The 25305-nt window shown below is 31.8% G+C and overlaps 2 protein-coding genes across 2 annotated transcripts in view; one reads left to right on the forward strand and one right to left on the reverse strand.

The window, feature by feature from the left end:
* The first annotated feature begins 3411 nt into the window (after positions 1-3411).
* LOC120351551 lies at positions 3412-5349 on the forward strand. The gene is made up of 3 exons (XM_039429345.1): positions 3412-3761; positions 4271-4893; positions 5336-5349. The coding sequence occupies exons 1-3, from the start codon at positions 3715-3717 to the stop codon at positions 5347-5349; spliced, it is 684 nt and encodes a 227-aa protein (XP_039285279.1). The 5' UTR covers positions 3412-3714.
* An 11245-nt stretch (positions 5350-16594) lies between these two features.
* The window catches only part of LOC111054086, a 36876-nt gene continuing 28165 nt past the window's right edge, over positions 16595-25305 (reverse strand). The window contains exon 5 of the mRNA XM_022341051.2: positions 16595-22626. Within this exon, the coding sequence (XP_022196743.1) occupies positions 22516-22626 (111 nt within the window). The 3' untranslated portion in view covers positions 16595-22515. The remainder of the gene's footprint in view (positions 22627-25305) is intronic.

Raw genomic sequence — 25305 nt, forward strand, 5'->3', positions numbered from 1 at the left:
AAATGAATTTGAATTTGAATTATACATCTGAATATTCTCTTACGGTGTCTTGATATTGATGCTTGATTGACTATGTTCGGTTATTTGTAGCTAATTTGCGTACGGTGTAACTACTTAGCTTATTTCTCGTAATTATGTTGGCTCTACAAATGTTTTCTCACCTACCTACCAAAATATCAAGTTATGAAAATAAGGCAAATTTACGTAGATGGGAAAATTTTCAATGAACCAAAATAAAGAGGGAACCAAATAGTCATATAATCAATTCAAATAGTTTTCCTTGAGCAGTTCCAATTAAAATACAGTTGAGAAGACCTGCTGACGTAGAGGAACATGAATAAATATTAACTGTTATCTTTTAGTACTATTAACTTAGTAGATGAATAGTAAAGTGGAAACAGGTTCAACTTAGATATAAATCTGGAAAAAGGAAAATTTGCAACAAATATGAGATGGAAATGGGAAGCGCAATAGAATAGTGAAGAACGTTAAGCTGTATGAACCGCATACCACGATAAAAAAATCAAACAGCAAAAATTCAGCCTTCATTGGATAGGACTAGGATAATCTACGTCAAAAGAGAATGTAAAACGTAATTCCACACCGAAAGCGAGAGATGGCCCGCAGCCAAAAGACCGGTCTTACATGTGTGAGATATTCGATAGTCCGGCAACTTATGTCTGATACGCAGTTAACACCAACAATTTTCAATAGCAAACAACAATACAATCAAAAACAGTAGTAGATAGTAGGACTATAAAATGATAAATAAAATTGCAAAAAAGAGTTGTATTAAATCAATATTTGAGATTTAAAACCCGTGTTTCAAAATGTGTGATGATTGGACTTTCAATTAGACACAATCACATACAGATGAAGGGGAAATGAGCGTGAAGCAGAGTAGTCATTGTTGCGGAATGTCTGTATTTCTATCATTTAATAAGAGTACGGTATCAACTAAATACTGTACTGAAGTAGTACCTACACAAAGAGAATATTCAAAATGACTGCCATCGGAAGATCTGATCAATGATTAGACCTGGCCTACGAAATAGCTTGAGTATGTTGAAGCAAAGAGAATCTGATGAAATATTTTTCTTTTATTTTAAAACAAGAATAGGAGAGATAGTTTCAATTAGGTTTGACGGAACAAAGTAGCTGACAAGAATTATTAAAAATGATGATTAATTAGGGGTATTGAACATAAATTTTGGTTGTAGCTATCTATCACAGTACTTAAATGCTTCATGAACCGTATTAGTTTTAAACAAGATGTTTTCAGGATGAAAAGACAATCATAAATTTAAGTTTTTCCTTACAGATTGGCTATTATTCAATACTTGAAAATAATAACAAGTTAAAAAAGTGCAATAATCTATGTTTCTTATCTTACCGCAGATAACACAAAGTTTGTCTTTGATAAGAATCGTTCCGAAAGTATTGTCAACTCAGTAGGTACGATAATAACAGGGGTTCTGGTATACGTCGTATGCTTTAAGATATTGGTTCATAAAATATAGGAGTCAACAAAAGCATTAGGTAAGTTACCGTACTGATGATGATCAATTATTATGATGAGCCTTAATCCACACATGAAGATTATCAAACATCGAATGGAAAATTGGAGTTACCGCCTTTTTCAAGAATAATACATTGATGTTGAATTTTCTTTCAATACAACCAAAAAACTAGAATTTTAAAATTCAACGCTGAAAACATTGAGTATTTTTCGAAAAAGACAAGTTCAATTTTCGTTTAACTACTACATAGTTAAACATAAATTCACGTGTAACTCAAGGCCACGTTCCACTAAAGTGATGCTAGTTTTCCTGGCATTATTTACACACTATAATAGGTTGAATAGCTCACAAGAACGAAAAAATCAGGAGACAATTTGAACCGTGTCAACTATTAAAAAACCGAGTTTGAGAACATTACAACAATAGTCAATAAACAATAAAATTTTCACTAAACACCCTATAGAAAATTGCGGAAGGCATTTGCTATACTTTCTTATAATTAGCACAAAATTACAAATCTCCAGCGATTGATTGATTGATTGATTGAGTACTTTATTTATGTAGATTACAATATATACTGGCTTATACACTTGTATACAATAGCTTACAATACAGCAAAGTTATAGATGAATTTACATAATATAGACTAAGAAAATAATTATTGAACTGTATATTATATGAAAAAGCAATTTGTAATATAATAACTATAGATAATAATCATATTGTTATGCATCTACATAAATTGGCGGAGCTTTGGACATATCAATGTCCATTCTTTGGGAAGAATATTAAAAATATCCTCCCCACTAACTCTCTACCAATAGCGATGATAGAGAAGTTGACATTCAGGGAACCACCACAGACGAATTAATGTAATAGATTGGTTATTTTATGGTATCACTATCAACTTCCACGAACCTATTGTGCATTACAGTCCATCGGATTCAATAAATGGATTTCAGGATATTATTTGAGAAAATAAGATTTTTTTAATCTGAAATACTAGGTTACAGGATTTCAAGTTACAGTGATTTATCTGAAATATCCAAAGCTTTTGGTCATCAAATATAGTAGACATCAACTGATTTAACATTTCAAAAAGACTGGTTAGTGTTGAGTTGAGTTGATAATGGATATTTTGAGCCATTCTACAGATTTGAATTAGGAACTACGAGAGCATAAAACAAGCAATAAAATTGAGATAACGTTGATGAGAATTTTCACACCAACGTCTTTCAAGAGAGAGATTAACTTCAATAATTGAATTTCAGAAAATGCAATAAATTGATACTGAATACTAAAAGTGAGTCTAGCCAATCACTGCTCGCAAAGGTCAAATTTGTTTGCAGGTTGACAAGTCACTTTTTCTTACGGTAATTCACAACTGCACATTTTCAAAATAAAACAAGATGAGATTGAAAGTGAGACCGATTTAGAGGAATCTAATCAATCATTCATCTCTCAATGCATTGAATTCTAGTAACATGAATCAGTAAAAAGTCAGTAATTAATTTTTCTTTATAAACACGAAAATGAGTCAAGTTTAAGATAGGTACGGTATAACACTATCTAACCACTAATCATTGTATTAACTATATTCACTTAAGGACTACCCTAATGTGTTGTCAGAGACGAATAATCCAAACAGTATATTTACTCTATGGTATTGTTCACCTTCATACACTACTGTATTGTTTACTTGAATTCAGAGATTAAATATTATATTATTTGAACAGGTCATTTCAGAAACAACATAAGTCATTTTTTGGTCAAAATTGGTTTAATGCAGAATCTTATTCTTTGAAGGTAAATACAAAGTTCTCCTGAGAAACCACATAAGTCAGGCTTCTCGATATGGGTTAGATTACAAGCGTGATTCTCATGTCATTTCAGAAACAACATTAGTCACTGACTTGCGTTGTTTCTCTATGGAACAGCTGACGAAAAGCAAACACAGACGTTCGATATTTACTGCTGATTCACTGTGCTAGGTTATGTTCAATATTTTCTACAAGCAGTGATACTTTGAATCAAGTGTTTCAATACGTTTTCGAAAATTTCATTAATTTAATTATGGAGAATAATGAAGATATCGTTCCAAAAAATAAGCGGAAAATAGGTGTAGTGAATAAGTCATCTTATAAAAGTGAAACAATAAAAAAAGCGCGCATTGTTGGAGCTGCATACACAAACTATGCCGGGAAGGATATTCCTCAAAGAAAAACCAGGAGATGATTGCAAGTAAGTTAAAATAATTATTTATTTTTGTTTATTCAAGCTGAATAACACTAAAATGGATGAGGAATGACAAGATTTTCAAATTTGTACCATTCATTCCAAATTTAAACTGAAGCATCCAAATGCAATCATGTTATGCTAGGTCTATATTATTTTCTCACTCAACACTCAAAAAAGTTTTTATTCTCCAATCAGGGACATGTTTCATAAAACTTTAAAACCGTTTCTTGTAAACTTGTTTATTGAACGTTTTATTAGTATGTAATCGTTTTTTCTCTACCTATTTTTATTAGTCACTCTACCTAGGCAGCAAGTTCAATCCGGGAGTAGGGAAATGTATATTGATTCATATTGTTATGTGTAGATTCATATGACTAATGATTAATCAATTGACAATCTAAAATATTTATACGTTCATGACATACTGTTTGGAAACCTGTTTCTTTGTGTATTTTAGTTACCTATAGCAACTCTTTCTAATCCATTTTCTTCTGTTTTTCTGTTTTTCCAAGGTGCAGAAGAAAATGCTATGAAGTAATTGGTGAGGACGAACGACTACAGGTTTTCAGCAAGTTCATATCTCTAAACACCAAGAACGAACAGGATTGTTATCTGCAAACTTTGATGTCAACTACTGAGGTGAAACAAAGGAGGAGACGAAAGACCCCTGAAGAATCATCAAAACCAGAAAGAGGTGCTACATTCTTATACGAAATTTCTACACCAGATGGTAAGCATCAAGTTTGCAAATTAGCTTTCATGAACATTCATTCTGTGACGAGTGAGAGACTTCGAAGACTGGGTAATCTTTTGAAAGCAGGAAAACTCCCTCAGGATCAACGTGGACGAAATGTTTCAGGCAATGCCAAACCTGAAAGTGTTATCAACATGGTGAAAGAGCATATATCTTCCTATCCAACCAAAATAACTCACTATGGTAATACTGAGAATCACTTTCTCAATGAAAAACTCTCTGTTTATGATATGCATAAAGCCTTTCAAAAAAAGTATCCAGAAGTCAGTGTTAATTACAAATTCTATTTGAAAATATTCAAGACGCAATTTTCTCTAAGATTTGGATTACCACAAGTTGACACTTGCTGCACATGTGAAGAGTTGCAGGTGAAAATCAAGAGTAAGTACCTGAGTGACAATGTAAAGACTGCTGCAGCTGCAGAAAAAATGGTACATCTTCGTAGAGCCAAGAAGTTTTCGAAGAAGATCAAGGATATTAGACAAAAATGTCAAGAAGATGAAAAAATAGGTGGACTTTGTATAGATTACATGCAAAATCTACAACTCCCATGCATTCCAGTTCAAGAGACTTTTTACTTGAGACAGCTGACTGTCAGTGTTTTTTGTATTCATAACTTGAGGGACAATAGTGTAAATTTTTTTGTTTATCATGAAGGTATAGGTGCAAAGGGACCTGATGAGGTGTGCACCTTTCTATTGAAATATATTGAGTCCTCATGTGAAGATGTAGAAAATTTGCATTTGTTTTCCGATGGGTGTGGGGGGCAAAACAAAAACCACACCATTGTGAGATTATGTTCAGCACTTGTTGCATTGGACAGGTTCAAAAGTGTAGACCAATACTTCCCTGTTCGCGGCCACTCATTTCTGCCATGCGACAGGGATTTTTCTGTCTTAAGAGGAAAATCCGCAGAAGTGATAGAATTTTTACCTTACATGAATATAAAGATCTGATTTTGTCAGCTTCAAGAATGAATGAATTTTCTGTTGTATTGGTGGAAAACAATGAAATAGTTGATTTCAAGAACTGGTGGCCGAGATTTTATAAGAAAAAAATGTTGTCAGATGAAACAACTGGTCGCAATGTACCCAGAAATGAGAAAATTACATTCCAAATCAGCAAATTCATGCACATGAGTCACTGCAACGATGTGAAAGGGAAAGTAATTTGCAAAACTTTCATTGATGGTCTCCAGTTCCAGACCTTTTCATTAAGAAATTCAAATCCCTCACAACTATCTCTTCCTACTACCAGAGCCTATACAGATGGATTAATTCCCATCAATTCCAAGAAAATAGAGGACATTAAAAAATTGATGCCTTACATCAGGGATGATAGTGAAGAAATAAAAAGTTTCTATGAAAAAATTTTGACTTGGCCCACTGTGGACAAAGATGGACCAGAAGTGGAGCCAATGTAATAATTTATTTTATTATAATGAATATTTTATTATATAAGAAATATTTCTAATATTAAATGTATTTTTATACTTGACTGACAATTATTATTATTATCATTGTTCTCATCAATATAAACCTAAAAAATATATATATATATTGTTCTCAGGTCTTTCATTTCAGAAACACCATAAGTCAGTCAAATTAAAAGTGCCTGAAAAAATTCAAAATTATTTTTAAATGAGTTTTTCCTATACAACTCAGTTTTAGTGAGTTAGGAGTATACTTGATAATTTTTAAAAAATCATGACTAGTATGTATGAAGGATAAAACTGTTTTATTCGATTTCCCAAAAATGCTTTTTTTTGACTCATGTTGTTTCTGAAATGACCTGTTCATTTGGTGTATAACATAAATTAATTCCATTTGACTTTACTAAATGTGAAATTTATGTGGATATTGACCAATAAAATATTTTGAATTAAAATTTTAAATAAAAAACAGTAACTAAAATTATTTAAAAAAAAATTCATTGGCAATATATTTTCACTTCAATCGTTTTATGAACCCTAATTTTAAATGTTCTGTAGTTTGTTCCTGAACAAACCCGGCAACTGTGCACAAACCACGAAATGACATTGATAGAACCGGTTGGAAACAAGATTTATATAGAAAAATAATTATTGGTTCGATATGAAACATAAATGACACAAACTATTGTTACAAAAGAAATAAATTCATTTTCGCAGGACAACACGAATCAGTACTGCATTTTATTGAGCGCAATGTCACTATATTTCCGACGTCCTTCACCCATACTAAGACACTCGGCTTGGATGCAATGCAATATGCAAGTCAACATCTGATCAGATCAAACAATGAAATGTGGAAACAATCAGTTGACAAAGGGTGCATTTACGACAGCAGTTCGACGAAAGGTTTGGGGGATATTTCACATGTATCACCACTAAATGGTCAAGGTTCCCATGTGCCCTCAATAAACACTCAGGTATTAATCTTTCAACAATCGTATTTCTTTTCAGCTTCCTCGATATGGAAAATACTGTGCGCAGGTTAATTGCGTCATCTGCATATTATGAACAGCTCATTGTTCAAACCAGACGATTTGATTATTCAAATTGTACAACTGTTTTCAAGTACTGTACAAGTTCACGATTGCATTGAACCAATACAGTTGACATTCTACGTTGAAAAATGTGGTTACATCACAGATTACGTTTGTCCTAAAGCACCGATACATTGGAGATCTAAGAAAAATCTCAAAAGTATTATAATATTGCTTTTCTAAGTCTATAATCTATATGAATGGTTATATTCCTTCACAAGGTACAAGCATAGAGAAACAATAGCATAACTTGCGCTATTGTTTCTCTATGGTATACGCATTCACCAGGTACTTTCAAATCAATCAAATCGATTATTGCACAAAAAATATATGGTACAAATAATCTTTTTTGATTTATTGCACACCATGTTCGTGTTAGAAACCTTCTTACTGCATGTCACTTGATGATGACAGATTTCTGAATTGCAGCTGGATGCATGCCTATCCATTTTAAACCCCCTGTCAATGGCTTAGGAGCAATTCCTGTTGCTGATAAGACCACTGGGATGGTAATAATAAGACCTTTGAAGGTAATAATAAAGGTATAGCCTGAATCGTTCTACTCTTTATTAGAATACTTTTGACCTGAATAATAAAAAAGAAATGTATTTCTTCATTGAACCCAAAAAATATTTAAAACTTAAACTTGAAAGAATGTAGAATTCACAGAGTTGAACTTGATCAAAAATAAGTACAGTGAGTAAATTTATTTGTTTATTCAATAGAATGATAATGTGTATTGAGTACGTTATCAAACATACTTTGTTATTTATATTCATAAAATATAGACAATTCATAGAACAAATTTTCAAACCAGAAAAACATATTCAACAATTTATTCATAAATAAAAATCAAACTAAAGTTTTTTAATAGTTGGTGACTTGTCCCAATTTATGAAAAAGCAACTAGTGACCTGATAAAATTCAATACGAAAAGCATGATAAAGCAATCGCCCTCACCGCCTCACCTCATTACCGATCACCTCGAGCCGGTTTTTCAACTATTGCCACAAATCGTTACCACATACAGTTATACTGATCAGTGCTCCCAATTAATTAAAAATCGATGCAAGTAAAAAGAAAAGAAGTGTCATTTATTTTATTCAGCAAAAATAATTATTCCGAATCATCAACTATCTCAACATTTTAATAGGAGTACAGTATAATCTTCATTCGTGAATTGTATAGGCCTACTTGATTTTTAGTTTTGATTTGATTTGCAAGAATGATCTAAAATAATCAAACCAATGGCCAAAAGTATCATATTATTGGTAGAGAAAAATAATTGGACCTGATTCGCAAATACAGATTTCTAAGATAGTCTGGAAATAATCATCATTAGAATAGTGTAAGGTAGAAAAAAAAACAATATTGAAAAGCAGATAAATAAAAGTACGAATATCGAGATATTGAACTTTCTTCAATTTCGTTATACCGTACATTCACGTCGTACACTACTACATTTTTCTATTAAATATTATTATCCAACACGACTGAATATCGATAATAATTCGTCTGTGAGCTGACAATTCACATTTTTAGTATGACTTGCTAATAATTTTGAAGTAAGCTTAATTAATGGACTAATTTTAAGTAATTTGAAATTAACGTATAATACAACCTGCTGTGACTCAAACTCAATATGCTGACAGAAAACTGATAGAATTGATAAAGATTTCATGAATGTTTGAACGACTGCACAAAATTACTAGTGTGTATATAGGAGTTCGGTTTAAAATCAAGTGCCAAAAAATAATTTCAATATTTATCATTGGTTCACAATAGGCTCACTACAGCCATAGAAAAAACACATAAATACTAATAAGAAATATAGTACTAATTTCTCTATTGTTGTTTTATGCTTCAACTGAGCTGGATGCACTTTTCATGGTGCATATGCATTTAACGCATCACTGATGGATTATTATAATCAGATGGAAGATGGCATGAAGAGGAAAGGCTACGAAGAAAGATGAGGCCTCGTTGAAACGAAACAAATCAATCAGCATGAATAAGGTTGAAGATAGAGAGAGGCCAGGCCAAGGGAATGCTCACTCAATGAGACGTCTGCACCTCAGAACTTGATTAGAGGATACCAATTGTACAGTTAATGATACAATAACCACATACCTAGGTTAAACATCAGGCTGAATCAGACTCCACTATTAAATGATGCTTATAATACGGCCATTGAATTAAATCTTACTGTGTTGAGATTTTTAAATGGAAGGCAGGACTCAAGTTATAAAAAGATCAAGGTTCTATATCGAGTTCTATAAAGTGAGATTTCAGCTGACAGGAATTGTTTTATTTTATTTATTCAGTCATGTACAATGACTTATGCCCAAAACTGTCCATTCTCAAATTTATACTACAGTATGGATGATATCTCATTGGTGATTGAAGAAAAACGCATTGCATTAGGCTTGAGTTGGCCAAAAGTTGTTAAGCAGGAAATGCCAGCCACCCGAAAAGTGATGTTTGTTAATTACTGGGTGTAGTTAGACTCTAAACTTTTTTTTAGTTTACAGATAAACTTAGACTGATATGGAATATCATATCTTATAATAAAGGCTAATTGGTTCTTACAATTCAATTCATCACTTGAGATCTAAATGTAAGGTTGATGAATGAATGTAGAGAGAAAACAATAATTCTAAATTTGAAGTGTGTAGAGTGCTAGACTCAAGTACCTACATATAGTATTTTAAATCGACATACCGTAATCATGGAGTGCTTCAATGAAATATACACTACTACGACGTTCATTATCTCTTATCAATTCTTCAACGTTTACTATATTATAGTTCACGAAATTTTCTAATAAAATGGGACATTTTTATGTCAATACCACGTGACTTTAGCGTTCAGTCCGCTATCACATTAACAAAACAGAGCTTCAAAATTATTTGAAATTCTGCCATAGATTGACGAATTTTTGTAATATATGAATTAAGTTACTTTTTTTTTTTTTTGAAATGATATCAGAGTGTATAGAATTTACTAATTCATTCAGTTATGCATTCACAAAAATTTACGGCAATTTAGGCTACTTATTGATTCTACTCCTTTATTAATTGGAAACTAAAGAAAAATGACACATATTATGTTTGATTATAAATTGTTGATCATAATCACAGAAAGTTTTTATAGTTTTTGATTAATATTATAGTAGGAAAAATACATTGTTAAGTTATAAGAGTATCATAATTTATTTTTTCAAACTACCAGACATAATATTCTTTGCTTTTCAAGAAATCAATAGAATTTGACATGCACGCTCCTTATAATTTAGGATTTCAAGTAATTGTCAAATTTAATAAAGTTGAAATTTATCAACTTTTTCAATTTTTCTAGAGCTGTTTTCAATTAAAAGAGGAGAACTATAGAATATTCTACTTAAGTACACTATTCAAAATTTAGTCTACCCTAAAAAAATTCGACCTTGTCACAATCGAATAACAACAATGAAAAGTAAATAAGATATTCTGAATGACTAAAGTTATTGTTTAAGACTTGACTTAATCAATACTTTCCATTAGGTGATTTTTTTTTTATTGAAGTAACTTAATCATTCGTCAAGATCTGCATTGAAAAATAATAAAGTCGAGGTGAGCTGGATTATTGACATAGTAGGTAGATTCAGAGTTTAAAAAATGTTAATGAACTTGGATGACTTTGAAGGTAATAATAAAGGTATAGCCTGAATCGTTTTACTCTTTATTAGAATACTTTTGACCTGAATAATAAAAAAGAGATGTATTTATTCATTGAACCCAAAAAATAATCAAAACTTGAATAGAAAACAAATATTGAATTCAAGCTCATTTTAAAACAATATTCAGTTAATTTTTATACTGCTTTAACTTATTTTTCAATTATAATTATTATTTGTTCATTTTTTTAAATTACTACAATATATTTTTTATTTAAAAATTGAGAATTATACTATTGCTGCTAATTTCCATAGAAAAAACAAAACCGGAGGTGGAGTTACTATTTTACACTCAATACATAAACTCTAGTAAATTAATTCAAGTAGCCAAATTGAAAGAAGTTTGTGACGAGGAAATATTTGAATGTTGTGGTGTAATTATTGTAAAAAACGGTAAGCACAGTTTTATATTAATAAATATATACAGACCACCCTATCGAACTAATTTCCTACAATTCATGGAAATTTTTGAAAATACTTTATGCATGGTCAAAAACTCATACTTTAATCACCAAATTGTCTTATGTGGCGACCTCAATATTGACAACCTTGTAGATAGCTCTGAAAAGGATATTCTCTCTGACATAATTGGATCTTATAACCTGCATGTGACTTTCGAGCAGCACACTAGAGTGGACCACAGAACATACCGTCACAGCCAACTTGACTATTTTATAACTGATATAGGCTACCTAATCAACACCACAGAACAGAAGTACTGCCTCCACTCCTCTCTGACCACAATATTATAATACTCAACTTGAATTTAAAGTCTCTTAGTATCTTGAACAGAAGAACCGAAAAAATAAGTTTTACCAAACCGTATCAAGACCTGTTTAAATCATTAGTCTCAAACCAGGGTTGGAATTCTTGCCATATTTACGATGCAAGTGAAAGCTTTGAGCTCTTTTACAACAATTTTCTACATATATTTGAAGTCTGCTTCCCTAAGATGATCTACAGAGAAAGGAAGGACTCACTCAATGTTGGATGGATGAAGAGTGAAATTGTTGAAGCAAGAGATGAGTTGAAAGAATTATACTGGCGTACACACAGGTACGGAGGACAAAATCTAGAAAATGAGTACAAAGAAGCTAAAAAGCAATTCTTCTACCTGTGTAAAACAACCAAAAGAAAATTCTACAAAAATAAAATAGAGAAATCAAAAAATGTAAGTAAGGCTTCATGGAATGTTGTGAAAAGCTTAACAAATGATGATATAAAAATCCGCTACAATATATGCTTGAAACAAGATGAGAAGGTTATAACCGATCCTGGTTTGGTGGCAAATATTTGCAATAACTATTTCATATCCGAAATTCGAAAGTTAACAGGCACCACAATTGAACCTGTCCATAAGAAAAATGAGAAAGACCAAGTAGGCAATTATCGACTCATTGCAGTTCAAAGTGTTTTTTCTAAAGTATACGAAATTGCTTTTCTTAGGAGACTTATACCCTACCTAGAAAAAATAAAATTGTTCAATGAATACCAATACGGCTTTAGAAAAAACAGAAGCACAACCGACGCCATCTTTGATCTGATAACTAAGATATATGAGAATCTTGATGAAATTGGAGAACAAATTTGTATATTTTATGATATGACGAAAGCCTTTGACCTTCTCTCTCATAACATACTCCTGCATAAATTGTCAAACCTAGGAATAAATAATAAACCATGGAGATGGATTGCCACTCACCTGAAGAACAGAACCCAGATTGTAAATATAAGATACTCATCAGTACAAGATGGAATGACTAAATGCTATAAATCATCCGTTTCACAGCCAATATAAACTGGAGTCCCTCAAGGCTCGAATCTGGGCCCGGTATTGTTCTCACTGTACATAAACGACAAGCCTGATGATATACCAACGGGAAAAGTGTGGCTGTTCGCAGATGACATCAGTCACCTAATACAGGAAGACAATATGAAAAGCCTCCATATCAGAGCTCAGGAGGGATTAAAAGATGTGAGTGATTGGTGCCATGCTAATAGTCTAATACTAAACAAAGTGAAAACTAGAGCCCTGCAGTTCTATAACCGAAATAAGCATGATTCAACACCTCTTCTCAGACTTGAGGGATCTAGTGTAAAGGTCGATGAAAATATAAAATATCTAGGAGTTACTATCAGCAACAGCTTGAAGTGGCAGACTCCCATTGACCTTATTTCAAAAAAACTTACTGCAGTTTGTTACATGATGAGCCGATTGCGAAGCTTACTCGACACCGAAATACTAATGAAGGTGTACTATGGCTGCTTCCAGAGCATAATGAATTATGGCATAACATTCTGGGAGAGCAGCCATAGCGCAATACGAGTGCTTCTCCTGCAGAAGAGGATTGTTAGAATTATATGCAATGAAAACTACCTGGCACATTGCAAACCTTTGTTTATTGAGACCGGAATACTAACACTCCCAGTCCTCCTTATCTTTGAATCAGCTCTGATGGTTAAAAGAAGACCCGACTATTTCCAACGGAACCAACATATACATCAATACAACACAAGACGACATAATGACACCCATATACTGGCAGTGAGAACTGGACTGGCGCAAAAGGAGCCCAGATACTTATGCAGCAGGATTTACAACCATCTCCCAGAAGAAATAAAAAATATTGAAAGCATAGGCGCCTTCAAGGACTTACTGAAGAGACACCTACAACAAAGGCCATACTATAGCCTGCAGGAATTCTATGATGACAGTATGTTCCGCAGGGCCAACAAATGACGACCACGGCGCTGTCGCGCTACTAGTAGGCAAGTATCTACAAGTATCAAGTATCATATTTTTGACTTTGCAAGTTAATGAAAAATTGTTACAAAATACTTTATTTGTTCAGCTTAACTACGTTAGAATGGCATTATAATTATTGTAATCCAGGTAGTGTGAGAGTAAGTGTTCAAAATTGATTATATTTTACAGTTCACTGGAAACATCAATAATGATTGAACTTTCATTAATATTTTTTGTAAATTAAAAATAATAAGAATTTATGCATATTTTCTAGTATTACGAGCTACAGGATAATATACTGAGAGATGATGTATTTTACAAGTTATAAAGAGAGTGGCAAATATTATTTTAGTTAGCATAGACTACAATACTGTATAAATACAGTTTGCCATTGGAACTTTTTTATGCCAACATTGAGATTCCTTCTGTTTAAATTTTATAATGGAACTGATATCATGAGATTATAAGTAGAATCGCTCAAGTTTACTTGGTGAAGCATTATTTTCATCATCTTCACTGAACCTTTTTCATTTCCCAACATTGTTTTGGAACTAGAAAAATTAAGTTTTGGATAATCCAATTTCCATATCCTATTATTTTCAGAAGCTGATGAAATTCTCACGACAATAGTAGATGACATACGGTAAATACTTTTCGAGGCAGAAAAGTCCTTAACCGTGAAAACCTTGTTTAAATTCTAGTTGAATGCAGAGATCCAATCAGAGAAAGGAAATGATAGTATTGTCTTGAATCAGTATCGAAATATAGACTTAATGACGGTTAAATATTTCATTAAATGTTATATTTAAATGATTCACAGAGAATATTTTGAGTTTGAATTATTGGAAGTCAGATCCAATAAATTAGATAAGAAAATACAATAAAATCCAATTTTTTCTCCTTCATATCTATCTAGATCAGTGATTCCCAATAGTGGGTGGTCCAAAAAAGCTCTGGGAGTGGTCTGCGAGGAGTCAAAGGAAAGAAAAATCGATGTTTCAAGGATTTTATTGGTATTTTTTTGACCGAACGTAGTGAGGTCTATGTTTCAACTCGATTTGCTTTTGTCTGTCTGTATGTAACGCGATTACGGCCAAACGCGTTGATAGAATTCGATGAGATTTGGCAGAAATATTCCTTTCTCAACCTGCGCGTCGATGTATACACAAGGATTTTTTAAATTTCGCATTTTAAGGATAATATGAAAATGAAACGAATTCCTTCATACTTCTGATATCACTATATATCATCTATTTTAAAGATAGGATCAATCAGTCTTTAGAATAATTTATAATAAATCAGCTGACAAGTGGATTATTCATTGCATGCATTACACAGATGTCTGGCCGTGTCTATTTCTATAAGGTAGAGTCTCAATATTTTTTTATGATGCGTGCCCATCAGTATCAATATGCTCACATTTTTAAAACAAATTTAATAGGTGATTGAAAATGAAATAAGAATGATTGATTGAACTGAATAATGCTAAAGAAATTATAATATTCTTGATTGAAAAAATTAATTTCAAAATAGTTGAGAAATATTTTTATCAGATGGAAAGATTATCACGGAACTGGATAAATTATCATATGTGAATTGTGATACAACTGAATCAACTAGAACAGGTGACATCAGATCCACAAGCATGAGAAAACTGCGTGAGGTCTACTGTTCACAGAACTACTAGTATTATAATAGCTGTGGGGAAATATTATGTTTTTTACTCCGTGCTATAGCATAGACTAGGATAATGTAGGACTCAATTTATCTCGGAATTGAAAATTAGATGGAACCTATGAATCATCCTGTGTTCAATTATGTCGGATCATCAACTTACTTCATTATGCAATCTAGAGGTTTTACAAAACCCTGATTCCACACAGTAGTCTGTAATTCAAATACGTCCTCGAAATCCTACTTAAAAGTGACATCATAACGATCTATTATGAATAAGCTTTATACATTTGACACAAATAGAAACGGAAGCTATTTTTAGATATTCCTCCAAGTTCCATTTTATGTTTTCTCCTACTTTTCCTTTGAAGTCTTCTGAATTCATCACGATCCAATTCAGGATTATGGAGAGAAACATCTTGAAATTGGAAAATAATCTGCATCTCAATATGAACAAACTTCTCTGATGCTTGAATTTGGGTTCTCAAATTAGGTATGAATGTTTGAAAAATAAAGTTTCTTTTCCTTGGATTTCTGCATTTCCTTCTTCAACTCGATGCTTTTCTGCTAATCTTGCGAATCAAAATAAAATGAATAATCTGTTTTCAGAAGTTCAAGTCAATCAAGACGATAAAAGCAAGTTTGTAATCAGAAGAACATTTTTTGGCTGATCAATTCAACTTCAGAATTACAGCTAGAAGAAGCACATTCTGTTTAGAGGCCCGTGGATCCATTATTGCAAGGGGTCATGTCTATATGTGGCTAAAAAAGCTGAAATCAATCATGCGGATAAAGTAAGTTTATGATCAGGAGAAATCTAATAAAACCAATCCTGGTTGATTGTTTTTGAACAATTTATCTTCAGAATTATGCATTAAAGAGCACATTTTTTTGGAGGCCCATATTTATGTGGGGCAATGTTATTTGCGTCTACTTATGGCTCCAAAGTTTGGTCTTCCAAACCCTTTCCAGTGAATCAGAACAGTTATATAGTAGTCTTCTCCACCATAATAATCTTCCAAATTTATCGTCGCCATGAACCACAAAATTCTAAGAGGTGATTGACACTGAGTCTCTTTTAGCAGCTTGTGATTCTTGTGTCAGTCAATTTCATGATTGCTGGTACATAAAACAAGATCACAGAATCATGCATATATTGCTAGAAGTTTAGTATACAATTTTGTGGAATATCGCATTTTAATACAATAAGATTCTAATAATTTGATTGTATGGTGAGAATTGTTTCTCAAGAATAAGATTTTTTAATGCGTCCTTGACATTTCCCATTTTCGTTCTCCCTCGTCATGACAAAATTTAGGGTACCTACTCATTATTATCATCAACTAACTGTGAATACTGTGAAATATTTGGACTAGGGAAGGAATAATTGAGATTTATTAGGACAATAATGAATCAAAATATACATTTTTCTAATAATAACACTGAAAATTTATTAATGTCGAATAAAATACAGAGATGCAATAATTAAAGATGTTGATGAAATTAGTTAATCATTTAGTTGCATCTTAGACGACTAGCTCTTTCCTTCCGATGTGCCTTCAACATTGAAATTGTTTTCAGCATATTGTTACGTTTACAAATCTAGATTCAATTCTTATCAAAATATACTTATGTTAATATTTATTTACAACAATATCATATAAAAAGTACATCAATATGTAAGCGAAGGATATGTTCAGATAGGTATGAATAATTAGGCTTACTGATCTACCATTCTAACTCCACAAAGTTTTTTGAACTTCATTCCAATAAAGAAAATTAATAGACTATATTTTGAATCCATTTCAGTTTTATAATACTCCATAATAGACCGTTCATTAATTACCAACAAGGAGATGTTCGATGGTTATATTCTCACTACTACTATAATAGTTTAGAAATATAGTAAAACCGCTATTGAAGCATTTTCTACAAGAAAAGTAGAATAAATAATTATTACAACATAAAATTATTTTAAAACTTGAGTAGCGTTTGAAATAGTCTGCTTATATTGTACATAGAAATGAGATATGAAGATATGAAATGAATGTGAATACAGCAAATAATCGATGTTTTAAATTCACTTAAGCATTTTGATTCGAATACAAATTTTCTAAAGTTGCCAGTCATTATTTATGAGTATGGAATAAGTGTAAAACCTAGCAGTCTTGGAAATATCAGTGATCACACTGGATTAATTTATTTACAATTTTTACAATGATTCATGAAGTATTACTATATGAATGAATCAAACTAATAATAGATGGAGTGATGATTGAACTCTAGACTGAATAAATTATTCGTATTTTATGAATATGATGAAAGAGTGTAGAATGAACAGAACAGTCAAGTGAAATTAGTTAAAGTTTTTGAATAAAGAAATTCTTCTTTGTCACAAATACTACAAATTGAGATCAACATTTTGTTGGTTTACATTGATAACTCGTGCTTTTTTATCAGTTTCATTATCATGACAGAATTTGGTAGAATATTTATCGTTTCAATATTCTTATAGAGAACTGTGTATTCAATATTCAAATTTTATATATTCGTTTTTAAAATGGTTATATTTTTGAGAATGTCGTGTGACAAAGCTAAGAATAGAAAATAATATTACGGTAGAACTTTATTCTTGATGGTTTTCACAAATAGATTTCAATAGTCAGTCGAAATCATTTACTAGCTTGATTGGTCAAACAATTTAGTTGATTGAATTATTCAAACATTACCTATTGTGTTCAATTTTATCGAATGAAGATTACAATCGCATTCATAAATATTACATTTATATGAATGAAATATAAAGTTTTATAAGATCAAGTTTCATTATAGATTGAGAAAGTAACTTTTAAATTTCCACATCAGAGATAAAAAAAATTGCTTGTCTGTAACTCAAGCTACAGTACTGTGATGGACTGTGAGTAGGTAGGCTACTGTGATGTATGAGAAGAGATTGTTTGAATATGATTCTATAGCAAGTGTATGAAAGAATTAGAATTGTCAGAAATAAATTCGACAAAAATTAGGGATGCGTTCATACAATTTTTTTAAAAGTCTTTTTCTTGGACACTTATTGAAATAATTACATCTAAAGTGTGTAAATAATTTGACTTTAGTGCGAACATTTATAATATTCAACGATGAAACTCATTCATGAATTCTCAATTCTAATGAATGAGTGAGTACATTTTTCAGAGTGTTTCTCTCTCCTAAATTGTGTTTTTTTTTATTATTGGTTCGATTTTTTCCTTTTATAATAAAATCTATGGTTTTACCATAACACACAGAACAGAACACTGACAATTAAAATAGTCACATAATGTGTACCACTATCGACCATCGTTCAAGGATATCCAAGTTATTGTTGGGAATTCTACAGGCTCCAACGACATTCATTATTTCCAATAATCATATTAAACTATCATGTACGGTACCGAACTTCTCAGTACACTAGCATAAATTTCAGTATCTTTTGAAATGTGATACAAGTACACAACATTGGCAGTGAATATAAATATCAAGAGAATATACAGTTGAATTATGCATGCAAGAGCTTACAAACAGGTACAGGTACAGTTGAAAAATTTCGATGAATGCGATCTTACGCCTATAATTGACAGATCACATGACTTATGGGGAAATCCTTCATATTACATCGACATCTTATAAAGTACCTATTCACAAAGAACTTAATTTCAGTTTATAAATAAAAAGAGCTAAGCGGAGAGTTCTTTTCAATAGTTTAAATTTAAATTTGCACAGTCAATAAAGATTCACTATTTTCTGTAGAATGATGGGTATTGTGATGTATAGACAATATATGTTGGTGTATTACATATCAAGTTGTAATGTTATTCAGTGATTTAGTTAATATATGATAGGCCTACACATAGAGTAAAATTCACACAGTCTAAACTATTAAGTGGTTTCATCAACCATCAATCAGGTGAGAGCCAGATTTACAACATCAAGCAGAAGTTTAGCATTAAAGGATAGAGTTCTATTGCATATTTGTGATATTCAAATTTAAATATTGTTCCACATCTTGACATAAAAATGTTGAATTTACAAATACATACTTTGGATAATTCACTATTGAACATTCATTTTCTGAAGTATAATTGGACATTAATTTTTATTTTCAGAAGATTCAATTTCATATGCTTGCTCCCTTTATTTGAGAAAAGCGACGACAGGATAGATATCAAGTAGAGCTTCTACATTTCTAAAATAGGCTACATATTTTCAAAGTCTTTTTAGTGTAGTGTTCAAGTATATTGAACTTATTCTATTCATTATACAGAAATTTCAGGTAACCTCCTCCACCTTTGACATGGCTGCATTAAAATCGAAACATCCATTTATGACTAATTATAACTATAATGATCAAAGACAAAATTATCCATTAGTTTATTATTACGGTATCATAGTTATCAGCATTCATTTCATCCAGATCCAATTAAATTCACCACTCATTTATTTTCTCCCACACCAATGTGTAAGGTAATATTTGTTTCACTTATATCCAGGTGCTCTTCAATGACCTCTTCTGTTTATGCTACAACAACCATCAAGAAAGCCCAGTACTTGAACAGGAAATACTACGGTACATCATTTTCAATAGTTTGAATTTTGAGATCAGTTTTTGGACCAACAAAACCAGATAATATAATAACTTTGCTGGACTATAAAAATGACTAGACGTTGAAGTTCTGCATCTTCTAAGATTTTTAAATGTTTTCACTTCAATAAGACTGATATAAGGATAATTTGTAGTAGATTCATTATTTGAAATAATATATTAACAACACCAATATTACTATTCTAATCATTCTAAAGGGACTAGTATGGATTAGAATATAATAATACAAAGATTCCTATAACAAATATGTAAATATTATTTACAATACAGTATCAATGACTTTATATCCTGAACAGGTAAAACATGATATCCAATAAGCTGTACATTGCGTTGAGTTGATGTGACAGAGTAAAATCTTTATTATGGCCATTTAAAAGTCATTATGGTGCCTCGATAATTACGGTACTTGATGAAGTTCACATTCTCGTTTTTATAGCAAATAAGCTTCATTGATGGTGGAAAATAATGTTTTTGAATTAGCCAAACTTTCTAACAAACAACTCAATATGTGACTATTATCAAAGGTTCTATTTAGGTCGCAAATAATCTTTGAATTTATTATGTCAAGAGTTCTCAAGCACTAAGAAAATATATGCTATTTGTAATTAAAATAGAAATGATAAATAGCAAATAATTTGATTAAATAAATATTATCGTCTACATTTTCAATTATTATTAATGTTATATTCACATAAAATGAGAAGTAAAACGTTAACTACTATAGTTGAATGATTCTTATAAAAATATTCTCACAGCCTTGGTTTGAAACAAATTCATATTTACATTAAGCGCTCATTTTGTAACGTTTTTTTTTTAAATAAAAGTTTACAGTAGGCCTGTTTCCGTGGTAAAATACTTGCCAGTTTCGTAATCTACAAGATAGGTACATTCTGAAAAGGATTATGATGTAATAGTCGCACACTATTATTGCATTTTCAAATGAATTGACAATAATCATGAGTCCAGTAATTCTAGCTGCTATCATGGGTCCTAGAGTAAGAATTATTACTGTTATGATTCATCAGAAATTCAATGGTGCTATAGGCGAGATTCTAAAAGATAATCTACAATATTTACTATTTTATTAGTTGAACGATCAGTCAGTCTAATGTGTGGAAGCATGAAATTGAGCTTAAATTTATGAAATTTTGGACATTTTATGTACTGTATTTAAAATCAAGCCATCCAGTTAAACATTAACATAACAGGAATTTAGGGTTACTTCAATATTATGATTTCATTTGTAGAAAGTTGAAAATGAATAGATGCATGTTCAATTCTTTTTATCGAATTTCTCACTGTAGTTTTATATTGTAATACGACCTCTTCTCTTGTATAGAATTTTCGGCCCTTAAATCATTCATAGTACGATAGGAATTAAAAGTGTAAATATTAGATTTTTACAAACTGGATGTTTTTTGAACTAAAATATATGAAGTTTTCAACTACTGTATAAGACAAGTAAGTTACTTGAAACTACTCCACTTATTGGAGATTGGAGAATTACAAAATGAATAATTACATGGTGAAATATATGTTCATGGAGTAAATACACAAATGCATGACTATTATGAAATGTAGTGGAAATTGATCCAGTATCATGTGAAAAGCTTCTGATCGATTTGTAAAAAAATAATAACTGTTTACCATTCAGTATTTTAGAAGTCTCCATGAAAATTTATGAATTATGTAATGGCGGAGACTTCTCTTATGATAGGATGATATAATAATTATATGTCATGTCATTATCCATATATATTCATCAAAATAAACTATTACGGCCGAAAGCATGCCTGGAGCAAAATTACGGTTAATTATGTGTCAGAACAGCCGAATATCCAACTTCCGTCGTGTTTAGAGAAACAGTGGAAATCGTTTTGGTAAAACTATTTTCCAAACTTCAGCATGTGATATTTACAGTGAATATATTTTGGAACCAATAATGGCATTCCAAAAGCAATTATTTATCTTTCTTTGATTAATTGAAAAAATAATCTTTCTTGTTATTTAATCTTTATTTAATAGAACGGCACTCATATTCTTGCCATACAGTAGGCAGTATTTACCGTACAATATTAAATATTTTGGACAAGAGATAATTAATAGGCTAATCCTCGTTGAGAGAGTTCATCTCTTCAATTTGTCATGATTTTGTAATTTGATCTCATTTGAGCTCCATCACTTGATATAATGAAGATTTTTGAAGATGCTGTATTTCCAATTTGTTTTACATTCAGAGGTGGAAATATTCAGTTCTCTACAGGATTAGCATTCAAATTCAAGTTATTAATTTCACAATCAACTGGACAACCATCATCAATTGATACTGATTACAATACATTTAGTAGTGGTTTTATAATAGTTGATATTACAATAATTATCTTATAAGATTTTATGATAAAAACACGTATATATTATTACAAAGATTCCAACATTACTTCTGAGTTGGTTGAACATACTGTATATACGGATTATATGCAATAATTTGGAACTGTAATTAATGATAATAGTACAAGAACACCAATTACATGAAAATAATTAGGCTGTCAAGCTATTTTTGACAATTATCAATATAGAAGAGGAACTTATACTATTTTGAACTTATTTGTAAAATCAGTGCTTATCAATAATTTACATGTGTCTCTTGAGAGTCGATCGTTGCTTCGGTTGGGAGTGTAGTGTTGGTTCCTGTCCAGTTGCTTAGGCAGCCATCTTCTTTTTCAGTCCGCCAAGCTGCTCCACCAAACTCTCCTCACTCGGAATGTAGGATCTCTTTTGGAGCGGGGAAGCTCTATGCGGCTCATCGTCATCCTACAACAAAGAAAATCAGGGAAAAAGTTAATCTCACACAATTGAAACAATTGCTTTTTTCCATCTCCAAAGCGTGATGGTCTTCAACCATTGAATAGTATTGTTGCTGTTATTGGGGATTTCGGGTTGCTGCTATTTTAAACTATGCAACTATCTATCAGAAATAATGAAGTAGACTGAAATGTAATTTTCTCTGTTCTTCGATACTAATCAATTGACTTTTTCAATGACTGGTTGAAGTTGTCAACCACAAGATAATTCTGTAACGTATTTTGTTAATCTCCTCCGTGCATTTGTTGGAGTTTCTGAGCTTTCCAACTACCAACTGGAGTTTCTCTACAAAAGTGATCTCCAAAAACGTAATTTTCCAGGAGAAGCAAAAAACGATTATGACACCCCAGAAGTGAAATGATCTGATGGTAGAGATTAACTTGATAATGGAAATAGTCATGTTTGTCATACTGAATCGAACAAGGAAGAAGTACATTTTTGAGAATCATTTGGAAAAAGTATACGTTTTGTTGAGAATCATTCAGTATTTTTTTAGAAAAATTAGTCATTTTTGTGACACATCGCTATTTTCAACATGATTTTTCATATGTAAATCGTCAGTTATGTGAGAAACCAATTGAAAATTCGGATTTGCCGTCAATTTCTATCTAAATTTGAGAAAGGAACAGTTTTGGGCTTTAAGCCTTTCTTACCCAATCATTCATAGTTGAGAATGAATAAATCGTATGCATCAATGTATAAATAGATAAATAAAAAATCTATAGATATAGATGTATAGCTCAAAAACGATAATTTCGAAGATATAGTCACTTTTGTAAAGAAACTCGTTCTGTTTCTGCAATGAAGTATTCTGTTAGCATTCTAATGTTCTGTTCCACAGTATGAGCTTCGTCAAGTTCTGATATTATCCTTTTCAGTGTGTTCAGCGTCTTACGAAACTTTGAAACCAATTTCCATCATCATCATCATCATCTTCACTTCAAGGATTGAGTTTATTTATTAACCTGTTCCGGTACTCATTTCTTTCTCAGCCTTCCTACGTCTCTTTTTCCAATATTATATAGTTTTTATCATCATTCAATTGCCCAACTTAGTAATTGAAGGTTAATAGGGCGGCGGAACGAATTAGCCAACTGTGCCTGATAAAAAATGATCTCAATTCATAATAATACTATGAGCTGCATGCTCTTGTATTTCATTTTTTTTTCAATTCAATTCATTAAAAACACACAAAGCAAGACAAAACAAAATTACAAAGATTTACGAAACAAATAAAACACAATAAAATGTTACAAATATAAAAAACCATGGGCTTAGTGTTTGGGTGTGTTGGAGAAGAGAAAAAAAAAGAGAGGAAGATACCTAGCCAACTATGGTTTCCCATGTAATAGGCAGGCAAAGAAGAGAAGAGAAGTAATGAGGAAAAAGGAAGGGAGAAATGGGGGGAAGGAAGAAAACAGAGGAATAGGTACTCAAAATAAAGGTACTCAAAAAAAAATGCTGGAGCAGAAATCTCGAGTCATATATCTAAATGGAAGAAGAAATTACTGTATGTCCAGTTTTTTATATCCAGTTTCATTTTTCCGCTGATCTTATTGTCCATGAGAAAGTGATTTGGAATGAGGTTTATTAAAAGTGATAATGAATAACTGACAATTCTTCAATTTTATGTCCGGGTTCTATAGTGGGCCATTTTGAGAAAAATCCTAGTTACTCATAAAACATTTATGCGCTTGAACGAGTGAAGTAATAAGGAAGGCATGATGTGATATAGCTTAAGGGGTGAACAAAGAAAATACTCTTCTATGATGTCATATTGTGAAAAGCTCTAGTGACGGCACAAAATATTCAATAATGAGGTAACATTTATTACTTTCTGAGCGCATTGTATGGATCGGAGAGTGTGGAATTTCAAATGAAAATGAGAGTGAGAATAGAAGGCTGAGGTAAGGGATTGGATTCATTCAATTTGCAGGAAATAGGGTTGAAGTGAGAGTGGAGGGGATGAGTGCTTGATTCATGAGCTAAGTTAGGGTTTCCCAGGGCCCAGCTGGCAGCGTGCCACAAACATGACCTTGTTCCCCTTGTTCCCCTTCCCACTCTTCCACTGTATAACTTACAAACCCCGGGCTGACTGGCTCCATTCCCCACCCCTCTTCCTAGAAGCCAATGACGTCAGCTACAGCACACCGCATGAATGAAGCCCCCACCACCAGACTAGCTCGCACTGTCTCATATCTTATTGATTTTTATATCTGCAGCATGGATATAGTCATGCACTACAATTGGGTCACTATACATAGTTGTTCTATTCAGTCAATGAGACGTCATCAGAGCAGTAATTAATTCGAATTTGACACAGATGACAATGGGTTCCATTTCAGTGTTCGTTTTTAACACAGAATGACGAAGCGTGGCTTTCAATTCAAAACGTTGTTGATTTTTCAGTGAACAAGAGTGAATAAGTCATCCTTGTACTGAAATGAGGACAATGTTCTTATGAAATAGATTGATAGCTCAGAGCAATAGTCTTTCTATCGATCTCCATTTGAAATCATTTATTAATTTTCAATTGTCATGAGAATACTAAAGCAGATTATGGATAGCTGATAAACTCAGCATTCTAATAAAGGCCCATAGTATTGAACAAATCTAACAAAGTTACTC

Source organism: Nilaparvata lugens, chromosome 5, assembly GCF_014356525.2.
Source record: "Nilaparvata lugens isolate BPH chromosome 5, ASM1435652v1, whole genome shotgun sequence".
NCBI classification, from domain to species: domain Eukaryota; kingdom Metazoa; phylum Arthropoda; class Insecta; order Hemiptera; family Delphacidae; genus Nilaparvata; species Nilaparvata lugens.

Excerpts from the sequence above, each read along its gene's own strand:
- LOC120351551 (XM_039429345.1), top strand. The coding sequence starts at position 3,715 with ATGCCGGGAAGGATATTCCTCAAAGAAAAACCAGGAGATGATTGCAA. Across the intron at positions 3,762-4,270 it reads AAACCAGGAGATGATTGCAA|GTGCAGAAGAAAATGCTATG; the intron begins GTAAGTTAAAAT and ends TGTTTTTCCAAG.